This window comes from Ambystoma mexicanum, chromosome 10 (genome assembly GCF_040938575.1).
Source record: "Ambystoma mexicanum isolate Mex_15411 chromosome 10, UKY_AmexF1_1, whole genome shotgun sequence".
In the NCBI taxonomy this organism is placed as follows: Eukaryota; Metazoa; Chordata; class Amphibia; order Caudata; family Ambystomatidae; genus Ambystoma; species Ambystoma mexicanum.
This window is the reverse complement of record NC_090932.1, coordinates 1,577,846,092-1,577,865,094: the sequence shown is the minus strand read 5'-3', so window position 1 is coordinate 1,577,865,094 and position 19,003 is coordinate 1,577,846,092. Positions and strand designations below refer to the sequence as shown.

Genomic DNA, 19,003 nt, shown 5'->3' with positions numbered 1-19,003 from the left:
TATAATGCAGCATTGAATGCCACTTTTCAACCAGAATCTGGACAGAACGCTCCTATGTTTTTTAACTCCACCAAAGATGATTGCTGATGGGCTGTGACTATTTTAACAATTTTTCAACCCCATTTTTTACCAGCAGATGTGATTTTTTGGGATATCAATTTGGCAATGATTTGGCAATGTAACATACATCAAATTGATGTTTTTATATGCAGGAACTGCTCTCGTTTGAACTTTTCTATTCCAGTGTGCCTGACAGTGGCCAACAATTCTATTTGCAATCCTCTTGAATGCAGTAGTTCAATGGATTTAAGGAAACCATATTTCTCCATGGCAACAGAGAATATACATTCTGACACTTGCACCACGACAGAACTCACTTTCTTTGTGTGTACATGTCCTGGAAGTAGTAAGTGCAGTACTTGACCGAAAATCCAGAACTGTTGTACTGTCCATCACCAGCAATCCTGAGCCTTTTGCCTGTGAGAACATTGTCTATGGACATCTTTTCGACATTCCATACCCTGGCCAATAGCAGGGAACAAGAACTGTCTCTGATTTTTGTAGCATGCAGTTTTAGTAATAAACCCAAGTCCTACAAATGTACAGAAACGTACTAAACATTGAACCACAACAGAGTACAAGAACAATATACATTTCCAGCAGGAAATTTTACAAGATTGAGTTGCGGAGACCACGTAAATGTGTAATGGACTTGCACACAGCTCCCTTTAATCTTCCGGTTGGTGCCTTTGTAGAGAAAGAGCCAAGCACCTCCACCTCAACCAGCTTGCCCATATTGCCTATATGTTGGGAACCAGATTGTGAAACACGTGCAGTACCAGTGAGAATACCGATACCAAGGAGAATTATGGGAGCAAGGTTCCCATTGAGAAAGCCATACCTGCATACAAGACAGTATGATGGCCATTTGAATGAAATCCCAGAAGAAGCATGAAAAGAGAGCAAGAGAGCAGATTGGTGACATCACGTGAAGTAAAACTGACGCACCTAGAAAAGATCCAGGGACAAAAGGATGTAGATATTCTATAAGGCATCAAGAAAGCATCAAAGATAAGTGACATCTCAGGCTCGAGATGAAGAGGCTTATGCTACAGAAATGATGAAGATATCAAGTTGTTTTACATGTGTACAGATGCAAAGAAATGCATGTAGATAAAGTATTCTTGTGTCTAGCTATATAGTGAATAGTTTGCGGCATGCACCAACGTATACATACATAGGAGTGAGTGAACAATGGATGATTCCACTACGCATTATAGCAGAGCTGAACCAGGAAAGCAAGGCCTTTTCCCTGTGTGTCGCAGTTGAAAAGCAATTGAATTACAGGAAGGAATCTCTGAGTGGCGAGGCTGAACCAGCCACAATAAACCAAGGTCGCTCTGGACGGGAAGATCAGATAGTTGTTACAATCGTGTGAAAGAATGAAACTCCTGTTCAGAAGACGTGTGCGTAAAGAAGGAAGACGTCAAAGGTTCATTAAATAAGAGTATTTTAAATACACCGAAGCTCAATTTTGTGGTCTTCAGTCACGTGGAGGGATGAAACTGGACAAACATGAGAAGCACACCTAAGGAAGGAGACAGGGCGTGCCTCCACTCCCTCATATTCTCCAGAACGAAGAACATTTCCAAGGCCAAGTTCAAAGCCTTAATTGACGTGCAGACCACTGAGGTGATGATGGATGATATGCTAATTGGTGAGAAGCTATAGTTATGACCAGCTCACCAGCACCTGCAAGTCCAGCCTGTGTGCTGCTAACGTAGGTGGAAAAGTACTGACGGGGATGAGGGTGCCAACCAATTCTAGGGTGCTGCATAATTAAGGGCCCTATAATTTGTGTAACCAATGGGATGTTGTGTATTTAGTGACATTCATAGTGACCTGTTTGAAGGGTGGGCTTAGTAGTCCCACCTGATGTTAGAGACTCTATCGCTCTCTTAGACTAGTATGGAGCGTATACCTAGATGTTCCCTCTAAGCCTATCACATTTGCCACTAGGTTTTTGTAGTTTGCCATGTAGGATGACATTAGCAATTACGTAGGTGAACGTGAGCAATGACAAGCTTTTGCTATAACAGTGATGTTTTTTATAAACTGCTTTGAGATCATGCTGTGAGATGTCCATTGATGTCCGTTGTACTCCCTGTTTTAGATAATTGACATTAAAACAGTTTAACCATTGCCAACGTCCTGAGTTAGTTTGATTATTGGAGTTTGAGTATCTTCTGCATCCCCATTTATCTGAAAGTATTGCTACCTTGTCTTAAAGGGCTGGGTTTGAAACCCCGGTTCACCTTTAATTGCTCGAGAAAACATCACCAATGGGTCCTCGCAAATTCTCCTACTTATCCTATAGTCACATTTAATCATTTGTATAATCTGTTGCAGGCAGCTGTCAAAAACAATATATTTTGGTTTCCTTAATAACCAATCGCCCTTCAACATAGTGGTATGAGATTCTGTGCTGGTGGAAACATCCTCTGCACTACCCATGGTGAAGTCAGGGCCATGCACATAGTTGTCAGTGAATTTCGAATTTGCCTCCGTGATTTCAATATGCGATATCTCAGGATTCTCAGAATCTATTGGGCAAAAAGGGAACATGATGTCTTGCTTTGACAGAAATTGTTTCGAAGGTGTGGATTGGTGAGAGGATCGGCAAGTGATGATAGAGCATCTTCTGTGTTGGTCAGTTTTGGTGGATGTAGTGTGCTGTAACAATGATCCATTGTTAGTTTCAATGGCTCGCTGGTGATATTGAGTTCAAATTCCAGCTACCGCACATCAGCACCATGATTCTGAACCTTGGGATGTGCATTCACAACCTCAAACATTAGTTGCTCCCAGGTGACATCGGTTTGACAAACAACATCATTTGTTAGTGGTGTGGTCTGAGTCTTCCTGCTCTTCTTCTTCCTAGGCTTATAATACATTAACGGAACGATAATTATTTTTTTCACACTTACAGAATATATGAATATCAACCGTACAATCTAATACCAATGAAACAAATTGACAATAACCACATTCACAAAAAAGCTGTAAACAACAGTAAATATCTTCTGTGCCAAGAAACATAAATACAAAAACACGTACACTATTTCACTTTGAAAACCACTTTGCACAATGAACAGAACATTAAAAGTGCATGGATGATAAATGATGACTGTCACTACTATTTGTATACCTGTGGTCCATGTGTCGCTATCATCTCGACCGCTTCAGTAGTAGTCTCCATGTACAAAATAACACATGCAATAAACATGGGATACTAATTAGACATTATAATGTTAACTTGTTTGATAAAGTTTACATCTTGATGAGTTACCTTGCATGCTTATTGTTTTTTAACATGTGATGCAAACGCCAACGAAAAGCTAAATATATTGAAAAAGAAACCCTTTTTCATCACTGAAAAACCATGTATTTTTGACAAAAAGAAAGTCAACCATTATAACCAACTAAACATTTTAACTATAATTGATTTTGAAATGTACCTGTGGAACTTCACTGGTGTCGCAGGGAATTGGCGTTAGTGTAAGTACAATACTGTGGTCCTTAAAACAAAAAGAATACATTATTTACACCAAAGATATGCAATATTATAATGTTGATTTTCATTTCTTGCACTTTAGATGGACAGCAACAGTATACTAATATTTACATAGAGCATTTGGAGAATAAAAGATTTCATGTAATCGATACACAATCATACTTTTTGGAATGGATTACTGTCCATGTTGCCTGCAGGGAGGTGAGTGACACTACTACTTTGAAGATTGCATGCATTTTTATTTTTCTAAAAAGATATTACTTGTAAATAAAATATCATTAATGTTATTACTTGCAAACAAAATATCATTAATTATCAATCATTAATATAATTTAATAAACTATCACGTGGCATACTTCAGCCACCTAACTGGTTTCAATAGAAGAAGAGTATTTTGCTGAAGTTCCGGCATCCTCATGTATATAGATTTATTTTCTTTACAATTTTAATGTATAGTATAGCAATATAAATACAATTTAAAAAGAGAATAGATACTGTGGTAAGATTCAACATTCTAATTATTATCAAAAAGAAAAATAATCAATAACAATTATACATTTCTTGAAAGTTGATCTTGACCTAAGACATCTATATTATATTCGCAAACAAATGTAGAATTTAAATAAATATTACCTGAAAGGGAAGTGAGCTCGATGTTGGTTCCAGAATAGTTTTTGATGATTAAGCACTTCCTTTATTTAACTGATATATTCATAACAAAGCTCAATAGAAAAGATATATTATTCATACAAATTAGACAATTTAAAACACTATACATCAGTTTGCATGCATGTCAGTAGGGCTCAGCGTTTGGATATTGGACGTGGCTGTCATTTCCTTAGAGTTAAGAGTCGTGACTTCCATCAGTGCGGTCAATGTGATAACAGACATTGTAATCAATACATTAGAAGAATAATCAAATTACAGATACTGCTATTACATTTCTAGTAAGGCTCACATTGCAGTGAATGAATTGTGTATCCCAAAAGTAGGTATATATTCAAGGACATAGTCTAAAATGTAAATGCATGTGTAAATAGTATCATAATAGAAATAGTGACAATAAAATATCTATAACCCCAAAACTCCAAGCCTTTCATCCCATTACCTATTGGCACAAAAGTTAAATAATTAGTGTGATAATTGTTTTAAATATATATATATATATATATATGCATATCCTTGGGGAAAATGTGTATCAGAAGTCTTATCATGGCTGACATTAGGGCAACCCAAAACAATACATGAAGGCATTGTGTTATGCTCATGAAGATCTAGTAAAAAGATTTACAGAAAGTTAAGAATGATTAAAGTATGACCGGGATTGATTCACCAATAAAACCCTCCCAAACACAAAACTGCCCTATAAGCTACTTTTAAGCACCAGGCTACCCAGCTGCTTTTATGTCAATGGTCTGTCACATGAAGAAATGCATAACTGGGACTTTGATCATCAATTGTGCCACCAAAGGATAAGAGCAATGAAAAAAGATTACATATTTCAAAAATAACCCTATCAGGCAATGTGGGAATTCAAGATATAATGATACATAGAAAGGTTGATTTTGGAGAAGTAATACAGATACCAGAAAAGAAAATGTGGATGTAAATTTTGTAAAAAGCACTATAAATTTGCCAAGTTGAAAATGCAAACACTGTAATAACCAAGAGTTAGGAGATTCAGCAATGAAGATAACATGCCGTGAGATGCTGATATTTTAGTAGACTGCAGAGATGTTTTTTTTTGCTAAGGATTTTAAATACTTTATAAACACATCAAAAAGTGGGTGTGTATTTGATTTTTTTACATGTAAGCACTGCCCTTGAATGTTATTGGTTGTTTATTTTTATGGGTGTGATATGTTATTGGGCAATAGCCATATTTGGAGTATATGTGAAGAGGGAGGTTGTTGAAGGATCAATGAGATCAAATTTCATAAAGGAATGTAGGCACATAGCAACAACCATTGAGAGCGCGTTAACCCAGGTGAGAACTGTCTTTGATACGGGAGTGGGATGTATAAGGATGAAAAGCATGAAGCGAGTGCAATAAGCCTGTCACCTGTGGCAAATGACACAGAGATATGTTGATTGCAGGGTCCGGGTCTTCAAAGGTGAGCATGGAGACATCTGGTCTGGGGTGGTCATGTGGCCAATTGTCCCTAGAGGCCAGACCTCTTTGAGTTGTATGTGGTATTTGGCACTTTGTGCTCTCGCATCCACCCAGCCCCTTCGCGAGCACATTGGCCAAGTGAGAACTGCCTTTGATAATGGCGGGGGTGGATAAGGATGAAGCAAGCAGAAGAGCACAGGGCCTTGTGAATGGTCACATATATATCTTGATTGGAGGGACAGAGTCTTCAAGAAGGCGCATGGAGACACTGGGTCTGGGTGGGCATGTGGCCAATGGCCCCTAGAGGCCAGATTCCTTGGAGCTGTACATGGTATTTGGCAATTATGCCTTCCTATCCACCCACCCCCCCTTGCAAGCTCATGGGCCCAGGTGAGAACTGCCTTTGATATGGGAGAGGGATGGAGTGAGCGCAATAGGCCCAGCACCTTGACAAAGGACACCAAGATATGTTGATTGCAGAGACTTGGTCTTCAAAGGGGAGCATGGATACACCGGGTCTCGATGTCCATATGGCTAGTGGTCCCTAGAGGCTAGACCCCTTTGAGTTGCACATGGTATTCGGCACCTTGTGCCTTCCCATCCATCCACCCCCCCCCTTGCATGCACATTGGCCTAGTGAGAACCTTTGATAAGGGCAGGAGTGGATAAGGATGAAGCGAGCGGAATAGGCTCAGAAACTAGTCAAAGCGCCCAGAGATATGTTGAATGCAGGGACGGGGTCTTTATAGGGGAGAATGGAGACATTAGGTTTTAGGTGGACAATTGTCGATAGTCACACAAGGACACATTCACTTGTCATCATTTTACTTCAATGTTTTTATTTCCCATGACTGTTAAAGTGTGATGATTGTTTACATTTAATAAAAGAGTTGTGTATTCCTAAATAGAAATGAATTAAATCTAGAGTACCTGAAGCCAAGAAGTACTAAGTGAAGAAATAATAGCAATAAGAAATGCAATCGCCCGTATAATGCAAGTACTGAGTATTTTGTATTGTGACTTTAGGATTTGTGTCTTGTTGTATGTTGTTGGGGAAAATATGAGAAAACTTGGAAATTGCAAGGAAAACAAAAAATTTGAAATGAAATACACTAACCTTAACAATATGTTTTATTGAAAGTAAAATATTCAATAAAATGTCATTTTTCTTTTAAAAAAAGGTTGATGGTATATACAAATTACAAATGATAATTATCTATTTAGTGTTGGGAGGATAGCTCAGGGGCAATGCTCTCGCCTTGGAAACAAGGGACGCGAAGCAACCCAGGTTTGATCCCCGGGTCCACGCTTAGAAACCTCTGGGTATTAAGCGTGTTATAAATAACCAATTATAATCTGGTAGTGGCAGTGTCTGTAAAAGTCCCTTAAAATGTCCGGAGGCAATAGGAAATTGTTCACGGATAGCTCGAACCACACAGGATCCCAGTCTTCCATGAATCCACTGCCATGACACACAGATGCTCCTCCCTCTCACTGGAAACTACTTCACTGACTCCACCACTGGACATGCGGTGTACCATACTGTCCAGGGCTGGATGGCCTCTTATGTACTCTGCTTCAATGATGGAAAAACTGAAATTCTTCTTGTCGGCTCTCAAGCCTTACTCAACAACCTAGACCATGTTTACCATGCCTTCACCATTGATGGCATCACAATACCAGTCTCCACCTCAGCGAAGACCTTGGGCCTACACTTAGATGCCACTCTGTCGTTCCCACAGCAGGTCAATGCTATTGCATCCTCAGCTGCACATATCACAACGCTAATCAACAGCAGCAGACCGTTCATATCCAACAGCTGCCTCACCATCGCCCGTGTGCTCATTGGATCCAGGCTCGACTACTGCAATGCCCTATTTGCAGGCGCCTCCACACGTAACATCAACAAACTCCAAGCCATACAAAACAACACACTTTGAGGCACCCACAAATGCCTATCTAAGTATGCCCCCATATACCTCTCACAGAAACTCAAAAAAGCGCAATCATGGAGGCCGACTCGTTCCTCTTACGCTCATCGTTTTATCACAGCCAGATTCAGGCTAACAAGAGCAGGCAGGACGAGTATGCCGGTTATCGCTGCAAAGAACTGGAACTCATTACCACTGGCACTGAGATCTGAGCAATCGTACTGGACCTTTTGCAAACATCTCAAGACACTCTTTTCCCAGGGTTCTTTGCCTTGCAGAGTTCCGACAACGATACCTGCCTCAACTGCCTTACTCCTGTCAATTAACCTTTCAACCAGTGCCTTGATGACCACGGGTTAAGAGCGCTCTACAAAGGTAAAAATAAATAAATGCTTGATATGCCACAAGCCTGTACCATCTGTATAAAAGATAGAGAAATAGTTTTGTTGAATGAAACCAATAATTGCATTTATCTTGTTTGGTTTATCCTGTAAAATACAAGGCATTGGTAGGAAGTCAAAAACATACTTTGTGAGTAACTAGTCACAGTAAAATACTTTTGAAATAAGGTTAATATAATAAATGCATGCACGCTATTCAAAAATAAAAGATAGGAAGATATTTTTTTAAGAGCTTGAAAGTAACAAAAGTCATATTGTCTTGCAAAATAGAAGATGGAATCATTTGGCATGAACAAAGAACACTAATATGAGCATGAGGGCTTACAGTTGCTAAATGTTTGTGCATCTGCACCATCAGCCTTCTCAACACAGATCTTGTAAGGCAGGCTGCCCTGAAGTCATGCACATGGGTAACGGATAGTGGGGGAGGCTCTTCTCAACTATGTAGGACAAGCAGCCCGAGGTTTCTCAGCAACAACTGCTCTCCACCAAAGTTGGCATGGTCTTGCATCGATGGCAGATACACCAAGTGGAAATGTCTTCCATGCAACAAGGATCTGGAGCCTGGGAGCGATCATTACGACTTTCACTCGATTCACCAGCTTTTCAGCTACTTTCTCTCTTAACCATTTCCGCTTCTGTATGATCTGGCTCGTAAAGGTATGGTTGAATGGAGGCCATAATTATTGAAGATTTAAAAATTAGAAAATAAACTTTGGGAGAAAGAAATTATTGGGAATTTGGATAAAATAATGAATTGATGTTTTATTTTAAAATGGCATGTATAAGGAAATTATAAGAAGAAACGGACATGCTATACAAACCCATAGTGCAAAGACAACAGGAATAAGCCTAAAGTTGGAAAGTTCACATTGGAACATGAAAAAAGGAACTGATGTAAATATACAATGAAAAACTGGTTAAGCAATGACATTTGTCAATTATGTAATAATTATTGGAATTGAAAGCGCTTACAGAGTAAAGTCATTGGTGCTAGTGTAAGTACCTTTTTCAGTTCAATTCGCTGTGGTTCTTAGGTAGCTGAACAGAGCAAAAAGTAGTTGTCGAGGCTCATAATGAAATAGAAAACAGCGAAATAGACACAAAGGCAGCAGAAACTCCAATGTTGTCTGATCGGAATGGGTTTGTTGATCTTTATCGAACAAAGAGGCGACTTTGAATTTTCATGGTGACACGTCAGTAAATTGCACACAGAGGATGTTCGAAAGAGATGTGCACCGACGTGGTGACAAGTGACGTAAGATTAAAGTTAGCGTCTGCTGATGTCAGCTTGAAGGACGGGTGTTATGATTTACCGCTGCTAGGCCAATTGAACTTAGGACGATGGATCAACGGATACAAATTTCACAAGATGGCGGTTCCCGACTTGTGCGGTTCGCATGTCTAAATGTCAGCAAATCTAAGTTAATATGCAATGGAAAAAAAATTATGATTGTCCAATATATGTTCGAAAGTACATGCCCTAACCATTGGACCAATACAATTCCTGAGAGAACTTCCCCTTTAAAGGTATGTAGCTAAAAAAGTAAGTAAAGATAGATCCTAATGGGCACTTATGTATGCTAGGAGAGATCTTGAAATAATTTCTGACCAGCAGGGGCAGCAGGTGGACTATGAGCAAAGGGTAGGGCTTTTACCATGTCAGTCAATTTGTCTTTTAGTACTGGAAGTTCAAGTTTGTCACATATAATGACATAGGCTACATGACTCAAATGATGTTTCTAAAGGAATGGGCAAATCCATGTAAATAGTCAAAGATAATACGAGGAGGGGTGAATAATGTGACTGATATTAAATAATCTTTTACTACTCACTTAATACCAGTCTCTAAGCTTGGGACCAGGATTCAAACCTGTGTTGCTCTGTTTTGGCTTGCTTCTAAGACGAACGTGTTACCCATGATCTATCCTCCCAACCCCATATGGGTGACCATAATCGTCTGAGGGTCGAAGAAAAACCACTGCAAGGTTTTATCCAGCATCCTGATTTGTCGAAGGTAAAATGAGGATCAGAATGTTATATTTCTGTAGAATTCTCAAGGTGCCTGAAATGGTGTGGTCAGCTTCAGATGTATTTCCGCTAAGCCAATTGTTATCCATCCAGTATTTTATGGTTTGGAGCACTGTAGTAAAATGGGTATTGCCAGAAAGAGTGTCCTGATGAAGGTACAGGTACAACTGAGTGGTGTCTACAAAACAATGGAAGCCAACTCTGATGTCAACCAGTGGGAATGTTTTATCATTGATCAAACATTGTTCTTTGGTATATGTGCATAGGCTGTGCACCACCGATGCAGCCAGGGGCCAAGCCCGCACTCAACCTTATTTTGTTTCCATCTTAATTTCTTTTCTCTTCAGTTTATTTTTCCCCTCCTTTCTTTCATCTCTCACCTATCTAACTACTCTCCCTTGGTGTCTTTCCTTCTTGTATCTTGTCATTGGGCCTCATTACGAGTTTGGAGGCAGCCATGCCCTTAATAAGGGCATGGCTGCCTCCAAACTCGGGTCCGGGTTCCCTGAATGGGGAAATACCGGGACATTCCGACCTTGGAGGGCCCGGTATTTCCCCATACAGGGAACCCGGACCCGGTAAATCCCCATTCCCATTCGAGCCACCTTAGGGCTCAATGGGAATGGGGAGCATGCTAAAGACGGGCCAGTTGTTAGCATGCTGGGCCACTCGCGGGACCTGAAAAGGACATCTGGTAAAACCAGGCATCCAGAGCAGGTCCCGCGAGCGGACCTCGTAATAGGGTGGTAAGGGGTTAACGGCGCCGGCACCTTTATTGGTGCCGTTAACCCTTTACTGCGAAGGTCCTAATGAGGCCCATTGTCTCCTTCCTTCTTATTTTTTAAAATTGAAAAAAGGGAAGAGAAAGATGGAAAGAAAATGAAAGGCTTGCACTGGTTCTAGACAAGGGAGTCGGTCTGCAGCATGCCCTTCGCCGCCTCTGTATCATGTCTGACCCCGTAGTGGGGTGACCAGAGGTTTGTCTCTAAAAGATAAGTGCAGTGAAACAAAAATATCATGTAATATAGCACAAAGCCTGCACCCGGTCCAATTCAGCACCCACCAAGAAATTAAGAACTGCATAAAATAGTTTGTGTTCCAGCCCATAGTGTTTCTCTAGGCAGTGACCTCTAGCTGGTTCCTCATCATGGCCTTTAGGAGGAGTCATTCACACTCTCTGCCAATAGCTAACAGCCAGCCTAGCACAACATCCCCGAGCTAAGATGTTGAAGGTGAGAATGTATATGTCATGTTGCTATGCTGTGTCCAGTTGTGTTGGAATTGTGACATACCATGATAGTGACACATTCCTCTGCAGGAATGACTCTCTTCTGACTTGTGTGGGGGGCTGCCCCTTTGTTTTGTTCTTTACAGAAAAGCATGGGCCACTTCTGCTTCCTCCTCTTCCTGGGCTTCATTCTCGCCTCATCGATATTTCTCTGTCTTTTTCTACCCGAGACGAAGGGGAAATCCGTCATTGAAATCACAGAGGAATTCAACCAGATAAGCTGCAGAAGGATCTGCTGCCGCGGCGCCGTTGAGAATACGCCACGTGAACTCATTATGTGCACCAAGTTTTGAGGGGGTTTCGCATCAATGCGAGATACAACAGATCACAGTGGGCGCTAGTCCGACAAGTACTGAGCCGGTGGATCTGGATGGCCCGCCAGTGACATATCTGATACATTACTCTCCAACCTAGCTGAATGGATCTCCCTTATGATGGCCACCAGCCTCAATGGCTCCTAAAACAGACAACACAATGGCAAGCATGAACATTGGAATACAAAGGTATTGGGGGTCATTTTCAGACCCTTGGCGTACCAATGGTCAAGCATGAACGCAAGCTGTAAGTCATGTATGTCTTACTTTTACACACATTAGATTTTCATGGCCTTGTGGAGCCAGACTAGGGGCACACAACGGAGGAACATTACTGCTTTGCATTTCTCCCCCGCCTCCAAATGCCTCATGCTTTTAAGCCAGCGTGAGATTTTCATGCTGTCTGAAAACCAATGGAATCTGACTATTTTTAGCACCTGCTAAAATCTTCGATTGGAAATGCTGCCTGTCAGGCATAAAAGGCAGGCAGAATTTGCACTTTTTACAAAATGGAATGCAAAATTAAAGCCTAGAGGCAATTCCTCCTGTTTATACGCTTGGGGTTTGCACTCTGATTTGCAAATGAGAACAAAGACAGGGCAGGGATCTAACAGCATGCGAGTATAAACGCTGGCAGTCTGTTCGCGTGCAATTACAACATCTTATAGAATTACATTGTTTCTATCTCTTTGCCCCCCCCCCTCCCACCCACCATGCAACTGTTTCAACTTCTGCCAGATGACTGCTCGGCTTTCAACATATAACAGTGAGAAACTCTGGCTCGCTCCACATTGTAAGTATCTCACAAGTTTTAACAAGGGATCTATGTAAAAAAAAATCGGAAATAAAATAACGAGTTGGCAAAGACTGAGGTTTTTTTGGACGAATTACATTTTATTTGGGTTTTTTGTATTTTTTCTTTTTAAGAAGGCAGGGGAGGGGGAGACCTGTCACACTCCCTCACTTTCACCAAAATGCCAGTGGTAGCGGAAGTGACTTCACACAACCCTTGACATCGGACGACATAACAGGAAGTGATGTCATTTGACCCCACCCCCCACAACGTGACATCACGGGAAGCAATGGAACATGACCTTTCACCCCCTGACAAAACAGGAAGTGGCATCACATAGCATTACACTACGAAAGATATGGTTACGATATCACAGTAATGTGATGTACATTTCATACAAGAATGGATCACCATATGTATCATTAATATTCGAGTGTAGAGGCCCATATTACCGAATTACTGTGAATGCAAGCAGACGTCCAAGGCCAAACTAGGAAATAGAACACATACACATACAATATCAACCAACCTGTGTCATTTATCAACCTCAGAAGGATGAAAGGCTGAGTTGGCCTTGCCAGGATTTGAACCTGGGACCTGCAGATCACACACACATGTTCCACCCACTCATCTATTTTACCAGTGAATGTTAAGTCAGAAAGCATATTACACTCTGTTGTGGATACCATTAAACTGGTAGCTGAGATTTAACAGCAGGATAGCTCATCTGTAGGTCTGTTGCAAAGTTGGCCATATATCAAGCCTGAGTGGATCTACTTTTAAAATAACTTAAGCCGCGTGTGGGCAAGTGCATTGCACCTAATGTTTCAAAGATCAGATGTGAACCTTCAACTGGCCCATCGTGCAATCTAACATTTGAAAGGCATGCTTTTTCTAGCATTCGAGGTGCTAGAGTAGACTATGCGTTGATGACAGCGCTAAAGGCACGTGTGCAACCCTCCATTCCTGACTGACTTTTCCGAGCCTCCACTAACACTTCACGATGCACTCGACCTCAAACCTTGGCACTGAATAGTCTAACACCACCACTTTGCACGTGGCTGCTCATCGTAAAAGGGGCATGGACCAGCACATTCCCAATTGCACCCCGAAACTATTGCGCCCCATTTCAGGAAGATTTTCACACACACAAGTGTTTCCAAAAAGAAATAAAAATGCAAAAAATTAAAATAAATCGCTCACAACAAATGTATGACACACTTTGTCCTGCATGCAGTGCAACCCACATTTTCTGAATGTGCACTGGTTGGGAACACGGGTGTGGGAGATCTGATTACTTGCCTTCATCCCACTGGCATAGACAGCCCCACATCTTGTTTTTATGGATCCGACTGACAGCGTTTACTGCCTACGGCTTGAAGTGTGCTAATAACGAAGACATGGAAATTAAAATTCCCACGCAACTGCAAAGCCTTTTTTTCCCATTGGGCATTGCTAACCAGCAACGCTATATAGGGGTAGCTTCTGCTTCCCCTAACTTCCACTTTGGTGCCACTGGTATTGCACCAATATGTTTATATTTCCATATAAATATATTTATAACGCGCCTTGAAACACGTGTGTATAGGCGCGTTATAAATGCCATATCATATCATACATTTTCGAAGCAGTTGTCTGCGTGTGGCTGTAAAATGCAAGAACCTCCAATTGTATTGGATGTGACAACCTTGCATTGGTCCACATATTGATTTAATCGTTTTAAGAGATAAAACAACTAGCGTACTTACAGAAGCACTGAAAGTTAACGATGCCTGATGCAGCATGCCGCGTGTCCTCGCTCTGCCTGGACGTTATGTGCACACGTACTCTCTTTTATGAATATCTAACTTGCTACATACTCGGAAGAGCTTAATGAGTCGTGCACAGACCAGGAGTGTTAATTGTTGCAGGGTCACGGAAGGGCAGGGATGTTTACTCATTCAGTGGCGCCAGGCCGACACTTGTAGATAAACACAGCTTTTTTGAAATTGAAAAATGACCACACGGGAGAATAGGCATTTTCTTCATTGTTCCTTTCTATGATGAAGAAAGGGCAGCCTGCCTTCGCCATGATCATTCAAATATCCGAGTGTAAATTTATCAAGAGTGACAGAGCAAACCACGTTTTTCATTAACAATATAATGTCAATTGCTGTTGTTTTCAAAGAGATGATTTTAACACTACTCTGGTGTAAAGAATTACGAATTTCAAATGGGCTTTACACGACCTTACTTGACTTAATAGGGTTATATTAAAAACAAACTTTACACTTTCCTTTAACTATCCAGAGGGCCTTACTTCTATTGGCATTCTCTTTTCAAAATTAGGCACTCAACACACAATAATATGTTCCATTATTTTGTCAAAGACCCTTTTTGGTTAAGCAGCAGATCTTTTACTCGGAGCCTTAAACTGCAAAGTTATCTCGCCAGCAGCTTCCGGGCGGTGGGAGCAGAATGCTGGCCGAGATAAACAGCTTGCACAAACTTTGTAACCTTGTAGCTGGCGGCGGAAGCAGCCAATTATTGCCTGCACCCTGCTAATGAAATTTGGCAGCAGGAGTCTGGGTCTGCCGGCGCCACAGTAGTGGTGAACTGAAGGCACATGTCACTCAGCAACAGGCACTTTTAGCCAGAAATGAAGCTCCCCTGCCTCTGCGCTGATTCTCGGGAGGAGTTGGAGCTTCCGAAAAAAAAAAATACTTTAAAAAAAAGAAAATACAAATGACATCCCTGAGTTATACCCTTACCCCAACCCCATCTATTTTTAAATAAAAATGTGTGAACATTTCGCAAAATTTCAACCAAAAAAACTTGGCCTTTTCCAACTCGTTATTTTCACATTTGGTTTTTTGGGGTTCTACCTTAAAACAAACTAGATAACTGATATTGAAGGCATGGGTATACGTTGTGGGGCTGTTGGCATCTGGTCGGGAATAGTGGATGCAATGAGGCCCCGTGCACTGTACTCATCTGAAGATCATCTGAAGATCACCTGAAGATCAGACCGGCGGCTGGACATTCTTTGCGATGTCTTTCAGATTTGGACAAAAACTGACAGTTTCTGAATCCACCAGTGTTTACTGAATTCTCTCCATTGCATATCAATGCCCAATGGGGATGTCTGATTATGTCTCACCCACAGCACCCATCCAATCAGACGTTCACTTGGCATTGAGTAGTCTTTGTGCTCGTGGTCAACATTCGGACTGCGGGAAATGGCCACTCTCTTTTGGGATTAATATGGCAGAAATGCAAACCAGTGATACTTACAATTACAATGGAAGAAGAGTGAGAGATTGTATTTATTTTATTTTAATGTTATTTTTTCATTTATAGCGGCACACAAAGCACATAGGCATCTAGGCGCTAATGTCCTCGACTTTCAGGCTTTCCCATATGTGGCTGCAAAACTTAGAAACTACAGTGTTCGGTGAGGGAATAGAAGGGGCGTCACATTTCAGTGATCAAACAAAATGTGTCCCTATTGTCACATGAAAACACACAGCAATGCTTTTATGCTTGACTTGAATGGCATGTATATTAGATAAGAAGAGACTAGTGGGATACAGACTAGAGCTTTAGTGAGTCATTCATTATTTTATTTCATACTCATTGAATATGAGGTACAAATTCAAATTGTAAAAATACAAACATAATTCAACGACATTCATTCATACTTCATGCATACCATTCAATTCTAAAAAGTTCAATTAATTTAAGAACTCCAATTGTCATATAGACTTATTCAATTATAATATATTTTAACAAATTGTATTCTCTGATATTAGTCCACATTGTAAACATTATCGACTATAGGTGTCCCAAATTATGGTTTTCTCAATTATAAAGGACTTCCAATATAACAATAGTTTTGACTCCACAGAGTCTGGTGGATGTCCTCCAGACAGAATCTGTATGTCTTCTTCAAGATATGTGAACATTTATTGTCTAAAAACAAACAACATTCTACTAAAAAGCATTCTGTTAAAAACCGCTCATGTCTCTTCTCTCTAGGTTCTTCTTTTACTAAATAATGTACTCAGGGAGCGTCTCTCAATGTCTGGCTCATACCTAAAGTTCTCTCATTTCTAAACTCTAGAGGGCTCATTCGTATCTGGCCCAATTCTTACACTAGGGAATAGAGGTGAAGTTCCGCCAGACCCATAATGAGGCTCCCCAGCCTCATTATGGGTCTGGCGGACCCATAATGAGTATATTGCACCTCATTTTGCTCCTCAATGTAAATTGCGCTGAGGGGACCACTTAAGTTTGCACTTACGTGTCAACAGGTCCCCTCCAGGCAATTTTCTTCATTTGCACTGCAGAGTGCAAATGAGAAGTGTAAAGAGAAGGCGGACGTCTCTTTACACCTCTCTTTTGCACTCTGCAGTTCAAATAGAGTAAATGCCGCCTGCCATGTACGCATAATAGGCAGCATTTGCAATGAGTTCCTATGGAATTGCCCGGCTTTTGCTGGTGCAAAAAGCCGGCTTATTCCACAGGAAATTATTGGTTTTATGCCAGCATGAAACTCTCATGCTGGTGTAAAACCAAGGCGCTTTTGAAGGCGGAGGGCAAACGGGAGGCGGAACTGAAACTCATGTCCCGCCCTCGCCCTCCGTATTCAAGAGCAATGAAAAACGCCTGGAGTGTGAATGGAGACGTTAAGGCAGGCGTAACACTGTTATTCCTGTCTCTAAAGCTTCTATTTACGCTCCGGTGGACTCGAAAAAGGACCCCAGTGTAATCCTAACTTTACCATTTCTCGCAAATAGTGCTAGCCATATCTATTTGCTCCGAGTTGAGTTATTTTACAATACGAGATGACAAATGTTGCAAGTTTTAACAAATGTGATGCATAACTTTCCCTCTTCCCCATCAACAACTTTCTACAACTTTATGGAAACAGGTACACCAAGAGTGGACAAGTGCATTTTCTTCAGGGCTTCTCTGGCAGGCTGGGCTGTCTGACATGGATTTTGCCATACAAACCTTTTTTTTAAAAACTTGCAAAAAGAGGTATTTTGTATTATATTGACTACCTTTGCAGCTCTATTTTTTTTACAATGAGGAAAATGTGCCATGTTTCATAGACCGTGATAACAATATGACATGATCTATGTTGCAAAAGAATATTTGAGGCTCATGTTGAACAGAAATTTACGCTATTAGCATGAGCCAGTTGAGCACTGGCAAACAGCTATCTGCAAATTCAAAATCTGCCTCGGTTTATGAGAACCTTGCCTCGATGAAATGGCGGGTGAGGTTGGAGAGGAATCCCACCACAGGAAGTAAGGCTGCAGCACAGTGTTGTGAGTCGTGTTTTGTAATAGAAGAAATGATGTCAGAATAAACTGTTTGCCCAAGATCACAGCTGTGTGCATTGCAATAATATATTCACTTTCCAGTACTAATTGGTTTATTTCCTCCACTGGGTGTTAATATAAGATCTTCTGAATACCTTTAGCCCACAATCACAAGACGGCAATGCTGATCCCTCCAACCCCAGGACTGACTCCTGTGCTGATTGCTCTCTTCCCGATGACTACTACACAAAAGCTCAGAACACAATGTTCACCAAACCATCCTCTTTGACGCCATTTTACTGTAACGCCTGTTATACTATGCTTTGAGTGCTATGCCAAATGGCACTTTCTGTTTTAAAAATCATTTGTAACACACTGAGGAGTACTGTTCTTATTTGGAAAGCAGCTTTTACTACAAATGAGTGTTTATATGTCTGGGATGTTGTACAGATCATAACTGTGTCACATTACAGTTTAACTTAACCAATACCATGCTCCATGTCACCTTTGTGTTATATAGTTTTATAATTACATTTAAAGTCTTGAAAGTCATTGCTAATTTTTCTGAATGATTTGTATATGTATTAAAAGTGTTGGTGTCCCTTAAAGACCCATTCATACAGTGTAAATGTTTTTTGATACATTTGGAGTGCAGCCAATGTAATGTAATGTTTTATGTCTTTTTTTGTTGTGATTTTGATCTTCTACCATGTATAAAAATAAACACATAGATAATGAAGATGTGTCAACTTGTTGTAATTCACTATATACTATAATCTATCATTACATGCTGCAGGCAAATGCTTTACACACAGCAAGCACACACTGAATAGAAACATTAGCACAGAACGTGCACAGGCAAGGGGCAATAACATGGTCAGGCATCTCCTACCTTTCCAATACAAATAATTGTTTAGTTAGAATGCAAAGGCTCAATTAAAGGCACTCTCTGCATCGCCCCACTAACAGTAGCAGCACCAGAAAAGTAAACGGCAGGCTCTAATAAAAAATAAAAATAACAACATCATCTGTGTACCAAGCAGCATAAATGACAACAAGAATAGTATATCAATGTAACACTGTCCAAACGAGTAAACACAACACTGTACCAAGCATCATGGAAACACAAGAAGAATTGAATAAATACTGCTACTCACTTCAAAGGGATGGCTGCCACAATAACAGTGCTTTTGCCATGATCCACTAGTTCTGCATATGCATCTTTGAGAGCTCTCAAATAGAAATACAT

The 19,003-nt window shown here is 40.7% G+C and overlaps 1 protein-coding gene across 1 annotated transcript in view; it reads left to right on the top strand.

Annotated features, from left to right (window-relative positions):
* The window catches only part of LOC138492614 (solute carrier family 2, facilitated glucose transporter member 11-like), a 217,436-nt gene extending 198,956 nt beyond the window's left edge, over window positions 1–18,480 (top strand). The window contains exon 12 of the mRNA XM_069619907.1: window positions 11,425–18,480. Within this exon, the coding sequence (XP_069476008.1) occupies window positions 11,425–11,631 (207 nt within the window). The 3' untranslated portion in view covers window positions 11,632–18,480. The remainder of the gene's footprint in view (window positions 1–11,424) is intronic.
* The last annotated feature ends 523 nt before the right edge of the window (window positions 18,481–19,003 follow it).